Here is a 6,748-nt window from a genome sequence, read left to right on the forward strand (position 1 = left end):
GACAGATCAAGGGCAGCAACATGAGACTGGAGCTGCTGAACATCCGCTAGACTCTGTGTCGTTCGGACGGATGATGAGCAGTGAAGTCCCGCCCGACGCGGATGATTTACGCAAACAGCCAACAGCTATGGAGTATGACTTGCCGTCGTCTGCAGCAGAGTACCATCGGCAGTACAGATAGAGAGCGGCATGACTCGAATCCAACAGGGCGGAGGATGCTCGATCCTCTGACAAAGAAGCCCACCGTGTTGCTCACGCTTGAGCATAGTCGCGCTCTTTTGCTGCTGCGGAGGAATGCGACGGTGTTTGCACCCCGGTCTTCGTGGTGTGCGACCGTTTCTCAATACCAAGACAACGACAAACTGTATAAGCAGAACGAGATCGGAGTGGCGTGAGTATGCTTGGGTGAAGGAGACGAAGTGAACGAGAGGGATTATTAGTCGGTAGCGAAAATAGTGGAGTAGGAGATAGCACCTAGGTAGTTTGCAGGCGAGGAGAGAGCGTGGCGACGTCATAGACGGTCGCGGATAATAGGAAACACATCGCGAATACAGGAGCGCCACCACTTTGTGTAGTTTTTCACGGAAACAGCACTTTTGCTCTTTAAAACCACTTGATCGCAACTTCAACTTGGTTCAATTATTAAGAGCAGCTACACCTGTATGGCATTCTTCAATCCGAGAAATTGCAGGTGCTCCTCAATTGCATTTCTTTTTGACAATCTGATCCATACAGTATTAGAGCGTTGTAACGCCACGATAATGGGTCACTGGGCCGCTTCGGACGAGGAGAATCATTGGCGCCGCACGTTCTGCCAGGTGCCATTCAGCGCCATCTACGAACATGCGGACAAAGGCAAGCGCAGTCTGCAGGGCCTGGTGGCGTTCTTCCGGCGTAAGGCGGAGGCGGAGCGCGGCGCGAGCGAGCAGCTTCGTGAGCTCTTATTAGACGAGATTGGCGCGTTGGAGGAACCCGGGACGGGAATCCGGCGCGCGCTGCTTGAGCTCAAGAGCTTTGTAGACGCCACTTGCAGACAGCAGCTTCTAATGGCTCAGGTTCTGGACGAGCAAGTCGCGGAGCCGCTGGAGTCGCTTAAAGACGCGTCGGAGACCTACATCCAGACGCTTCAGGGCGAGATTTTGAACGCTAATAATGAGTACGAGGAGGCTGCAACTGCTCACAAAGAGACAGTCAATAAGCTGCATAAGGCGACGATGGAACTGCGGGAAGCCAAGGACAGGCAGCGTCTCGCACTGCATGTACGTGGGAAAAGGTAGCGTGGGAGTAGAGTTGAGCTGATATGAAAGTTACGGTTGTGTCACATGCAGGGTATTGGTGTACCGGAGTTTGAATTACAACGACTGGCTGCTCGAGTTGCTAGATGTGAAGAAGAGCAGGCTCAGGCGGTGATGGCCCGTGCCCGGGCGAAGACAACGCTGTACAATCGGATTATCGCGAGGGACGAGATGACGATGGCTGTGAGTGTGGCGTATCAAAAGGCAGAGGAGGAGAGACTAGACCAGCTGAATGCCAGTTTACACCGGTTTCTCCATGTGGAGAAGGAGCGACTGCAGGTCTCGCAGCAAATGTTGGCGTCACTGGAGACCCACGTCCAGAGTTTGAGTCGAGCGGAGGATATTCAGCTGCTTATTCATAACCAGCGTGATCCAGACAACATGCACTTCCAAGGCAAGGCGTTGGCGTTGCTGGATTGGCAGTGGAATAAGACACAGGGAGATCGCGGGGCGACTATTAGACGACAATCGCTCAGTCTGTTGGAGCGTCGAAGCAGCATTGAGGACGGCTCGTTTGCGTCGCCAACGTCATCATCAGCTTCGACAACAACGTCATCCTCACCGAGACGTATTAATGCCGCTGTGATGGCATCAGTGGCTCCATTAAACAGTCCTCACACCGTCCTCACGCAAACGCCGATGAGTGCCGCGCTTCACCAGTTCTTTGCCGAAGATGAGGCGCCCGGTGCTTCGTTCAGCGAAGAGCGAGACGAGGAGCTCCCTCCACCTGCTAATGGTGATGAACCTGTTCAGGTTTCTAGCAGCCAAGCGAAGACTTCAACTGAGACTCTTGTGCGCGAGAAGTGCAAGACGGCCGGGGGACGTGCTCTTTTCGTGAAATGCTTGAACCGCCAGCGTAGTCTAGAGACCAAAGTGAAGGACCAAGCGAGTTTCGAAACTCTTGTGGCCTGCTTCAATGCATTTCTGGACGAATGCGTCCGTGAAGACGATATTAAGGCGGCAAAAACTGCCATGATCTTGGCGGAGACTTTCTACTATCCCAAAACTCAAGAAATTCGGTCAGGATCGAGTGACAGCAAGCAAGAACATGGCAATCCACCACGCAATGGCTGTAGTCACACAAAAGATGAAACACGGCGAAGATCTTCACTATGTGCGGATTGCAGAGACTACACTGAACGTACAAGCGAGGAATTACTGCAATATGTCGATGAAACCCACCCTCTGCTTCATGGAGGAGGCATCGGACGCGGCGCCACAAGGACATATCTACAAGAAGAAGTAAAAAAGCATGCAATCTGGAAGACACCTTCGGTGAGTACCATCCCACTAGTCAATGGGATCACGTCGGCCTTCTAACGCTCTCTGTGCTTCATAGTTCTGGGAAAAAGCTCTTCTGTTGGCGATTGGTGAGGAACTACAGCGAACACCACAGCCATGTCCATGGGAAGAGCTCCCAAGTGGTGTACCCAAGCACGATGGTAAGTCTCCATTTGCCACCAAAGCTGGATACACTGAGCACTAACTGTCATGGTATAGGCCTGCCGTCACGCGAAGAGGCTGTATGCCGTGTGCACAACATCGTATTTGGTCAACTAGGCTCATTTACATTGAGTATGCTGGAGTTCGAGGTGCCGCTCACACAGATCGAGTCGTTTGTGGAGACCATGTGCGATGCACATGAACTGACAGAAGATCAGCGCTTTCTACTGCGAAAGAACTTGCAGGAAATCTTCGCGACGCTGCGGTGACTGCAACGGTTTTGAGTGCAACTGGCTGTGTAGTATAGTGGGGGCATTTACGGGTTAACAATGACATTTGAGTTGCTTACTGCTTGCCTTTGATCTAGTTCAAGCGCTCGATGATCATGGCGCCAGCACCGCCGCCGCCGTTGCAGATGGACGCACAACCGATAGTGGCGTCCTTCTCCTTGAGAATGTGGATGAGCGTACCCACGATACGCGTGCCAGACATGCCGATGGGGTGGCCGATAGCGACGGCGCCACCGTTCACGTTGACGCGGTCGTGCGGAATGTTCATGAGACGCATGTTGGCCAGCGCCACGACCGAGAAAGCCTCGTTGATCTCGTGGTAGTCCACGTCGCTCATCTGGAGTCCAGCGTGGTGTAGAGCCAGCGGAACGGCCTTGGATGGGGCAATAGTGAACTCCACAGGGTCCTGTGCAGCGTCAGCAAAGCCGCGGATACGTGCCAGAGGCGTGACTCCCAGTTCGCGAGCCTTAGCTCCGGTCATAAGCACCATAGCTGCCGCACCGTCATTCAGTGTCGATGCGTTGGCTGCAGTAATGGTACCGTCCTTCTTGAACGCAGTGCGCAGACTCGGGATCTTCTCGGGCTTCGTGTTGAACATTTCCTCGTCCGTGTCAAAGACTTTGGATTTGCCGCCACGTCCCTTGACTGTCACGGGCGTGATCTCCGTCTTGAAGAAGCCTCTGTTACTGGCGTCCACAGCACGACGGTAGCTCTCAATGGCGTAGGCATCCTGGTCGTCGCGAGAGAAATCAAACGTTTCAGCGCACTTCTCGCCGCACATACCCATGTGCTGGTTGTTGTACGGATCCCACAATCCGTCGTGGATCACGCCGTCCACGAGCGTGCCGTTGCCCAGACGGTAGCCCGCACGGGCCTTAGGCAGATAGTGAGGCACGTTAGTCATGCTCTCGAAACCACCTGCCAATACGATCTGCTGACTGCCGCTCATGAGGCTCTGCGCACCGATTGCCACAGACTTCATGCCAGATGCGCATACTTTATTGATGGTAGTGCATGGGATGAAGTTGGGGAAGCCAGCCTTGAGCACGGACTGACGTGCCGGGGCCTGGCCGATACCGGCGCTCACCACGTTGCCTAAAAACGCCTCCTGGATCTGCGCAGGCTCGAGGTTTGCGCGCTTGACAGCCTCCGCGTTAGCGATGGCGCCTAGCTCCGGCGCCTGTAGTGGAGAAAAGGATCCGTTGAAACACGCGATTGGTGTGCGAGCGTAGCTGGCGATCACCACGTCGGTATCAGCCACGCTCGTGCTGAAGAGGCGGCGGGAAGCGGGGGCGGCGCGACGCAGCATCATTATGACAAGAGGCTGGTGAAACTGGAAGTGACCGCTTGAAGCTTTCAACTTGATGTGGAGCACGCGAGAAGCGTCAATCATTTTGATTGGATGCGTATTACCCCATCTTCAAGTTAAGTTCTCAACATCAAAATCATGTGGTCCACACGTAAATATTCATCACTCCTTAAAGCAACATCACTTTGACTGCGTCAACTTCCGCGATGCTCTTCTTGGAGCAGACGCAGGGCTTCGCACCGGAGGACGGCGCGCCCCATGCGGCGGCCTCGGCCCCTTCGCTATTCGAATTGCTTATGCAGGAGCGTATGGCCGCAGGTTTTAAGCCGGCGGTCGAGTATCTGGCGCACACGTTGTGCGAGTCGTACCCAAATCTGGCGCTGACATTACCTGTACGCCGCCTGGATGAGAGCTACGCGCTGCTGCGCTTATGTATCGAGCGCTACTTTCTGTCCACATACGACAGTCTTGCTACCGAGAAATTCTATGGCATGAAGCGCGTCATGCTCCACGCCAAAGAGAACGCAGAGACCACGACGGGTCCATTGACACCTCGAGCCAGGAAACTCGCACTGCTCTTCGCTGTACGTCGTTGATAATAATTATGGGATAGTGATGATACAATCCTCATCGTACTCTGCTACTCATACAGGTGGTGGTGCCATATCTGAAGACGAAGCTTGATGCGTATCACAAGGAGACAGCGGAGCAGCTTGCCAGGACGAGCACTACGTCAGGTGATGGAAGGGAACAGCAAATGGGGAATTTTTTACGGCGTCTTCGCAGCTTCCAGTACTTGCGGACATTAAAGAAGGGCTTCGTGGCTACGTACCCATTTGCACACTTTGCGTACGAGGGTTCGTTCTTCTTGTACCAATGGCTGTACCTGTTTGGAGACACGCCGTACTTCTCGCCCTTCTTGAGATTCATGAAGACAGTGTTAGTGAGAGTAACACCCGACGACGAGTCAGTATTCCGACAGAATGAAGTTACCTACCGCCAGAAGGTGATGGAGGAATTGGCCGGCCCCGGACTATTTGACAGAGTTCGAAGACTAGCTCTTCGTGCGACATGGGCGACCCTGGATCACTCGTACGTGCTGCTATTACTGGGTGTTGCCGGGTACAAGTTCGTCGAGTGGATGTACTCGGAAGAGGGCGTGGCAGCCAAATTGAGACTCACAGGCACCGACGCACCGATCCCACCTCCTCCACTCCCTCCGCAATTTTCAGGTCAAGCATTGACGCTGGCTACCATGGACTCCACACTTTGTCCGATATGCAAGAAGAAGCGTGTGAATCCTGCTATGACACTTTCAGGCTACGTGTTCTGTTACATGTGCATATACCATCACTTGGAACAGCACGGAAAGTGCCCCATTACGCAGATTAAATGCGAACCTGCCACCATCGTCAAAATTTATGACGATGCGCGAGATCCTTAACAAGTAAAGTTTTGTCCTAGCAGCCGGCAAGTGAGATAAAGTAAGCCTGCTGGCCTTATGAGCTAAATTCTTTTACCAAAGCGTGTAATTCGCAGTCCAGTGAGCACAGCACGATCATCAAAACGCCTCGGCAGCGGAAGGTGATGACGGAATGCACGTTGTCGAAGCTGAGTCGAGCAGTTCCTTTGTGCTTTGAGCCAGCGCTTGAGGGTCAGTTGGAGTCGTTTTAAGGTATTCGCGCCACACAGAACCCGATCGTTTCGATAGCTGCGCCTCAGCGCAGGAGAAATGGTTCATGATGTTTTCCAGTTCCTTCGTCGTCTCAACTCGGAAACGCTGCATCTCTTCGGCCATTAAAGCTCGTGTAATGAGCTCGCTGATGTGGTGTGCACGACGTTGCTGCTCTTCAATACTTAGAGACGGTGGCTCCACTGCGCTCATGAATCTCGACGCTGCAGACGTGAACGACGCCACGGAGAAGCCGGACGTCGGTGGAGATGATGGAGATACCGTTTGCGGTGGAGAAGGCGACGACTCACCCGCTACGGCGCGTTCTCGCTCCATCAGCATCTGCTTCATTGCTGTCGCTTGGCTGAGCATGTACTTAATGTTTTCAAGTAGCAAAAGCTCGTATATCGCAGGCTGGAAGCACTCGACTTGGCTCCATCCGCTGATTGTCGCCGCTGATACAACCACAGAACTATGGTTAGCTCTTGAAATACGCAACTATACGGCCTCAGCACATACTGGACTTATCGAGCAGAGCTACGAGTGGGCCATCATTCCGCGTCTCTGCGCCAGTCTCAGCCAATTGCCAACCCGCGAAGAGAGCATGCAATGTGCTCACATCCATGGCCATAGCAGCGCTCCTATCCGCCAGTCGTTTGGCACAAGCAGCGAGCTCATTCAGCAGCCGCTCGCGCTGCTCAACGTGCCTCTTAAACACTGAAATCTCACTACAAGAAAC

The 6,748-nt window shown here is 53.5% G+C and overlaps 4 protein-coding genes across 8 annotated transcripts; 2 read left to right on the forward strand and 2 right to left on the reverse strand.

Moving 5' to 3' along the window:
* Window positions 1-680: 680 nt before the first annotated feature.
* Window positions 681-4,003, forward strand: PPTG_00940 (hypothetical protein). 5 transcript variants are annotated; one of them, XM_008892516.1, is made up of 4 exons: window positions 681-1,259; window positions 1,329-2,570; window positions 2,635-2,737; window positions 2,796-4,003. In XM_008892516.1, exons 1-4 carry the CDS (start codon window positions 762-764, stop codon window positions 3,005-3,007), a joined length of 2,055 nt encoding a protein of 684 aa, XP_008890764.1. In that variant the 5' UTR covers window positions 681-761; the 3' UTR covers window positions 3,008-4,003. The 5 variants fall into 5 exon arrangements, with proteins under 5 accessions (XP_008890764.1, XP_008890767.1, XP_008890766.1 ...); XM_008892519.1 differs by having other exon boundaries at window positions 681-2,570; XM_008892518.1 differs by having other exon boundaries at window positions 1,329-2,737.
* Window positions 2,412-4,445, reverse strand: PPTG_00941 (hypothetical protein). Its single transcript, XM_008892521.1, has one exon. The coding sequence runs from the start codon at window positions 4,419-4,421 to the stop codon at window positions 3,102-3,104; it is 1,320 nt and encodes a 439-aa protein (XP_008890769.1). The 5' UTR covers window positions 4,422-4,445; the 3' UTR covers window positions 2,412-3,101.
* On the forward strand, window positions 3,903-6,122 carry PPTG_00942 (hypothetical protein). The gene is made up of 2 exons (XM_008892522.1): window positions 3,903-4,921; window positions 4,990-6,122. The coding sequence occupies exons 1-2, from the start codon at window positions 4,544-4,546 to the stop codon at window positions 5,779-5,781; spliced, it is 1,170 nt and encodes a 389-aa protein (XP_008890770.1). The 5' UTR covers window positions 3,903-4,543; the 3' UTR covers window positions 5,782-6,122.
* Window positions 5,768-6,640, reverse strand: PPTG_00943 (hypothetical protein; the record flags this gene model as incomplete). The annotated part of the gene is made up of 2 exons (XM_008892523.1): window positions 5,768-6,464; window positions 6,529-6,640. 2 exons carry the CDS (start codon window positions 6,638-6,640, stop codon window positions 5,899-5,901), a joined length of 678 nt encoding a protein of 225 aa, XP_008890771.1. The 3' UTR covers window positions 5,768-5,898.
* Between the last annotated feature and the right edge of the window lie 108 nt (window positions 6,641-6,748).

This window comes from Phytophthora parasitica (genome assembly GCF_000247585.1).
Source record: "Phytophthora parasitica INRA-310 unplaced genomic scaffold supercont2.1, whole genome shotgun sequence".
NCBI classification, from domain to species: Eukaryota; Oomycota; class Peronosporomycetes; order Peronosporales; family Peronosporaceae; genus Phytophthora; species Phytophthora nicotianae.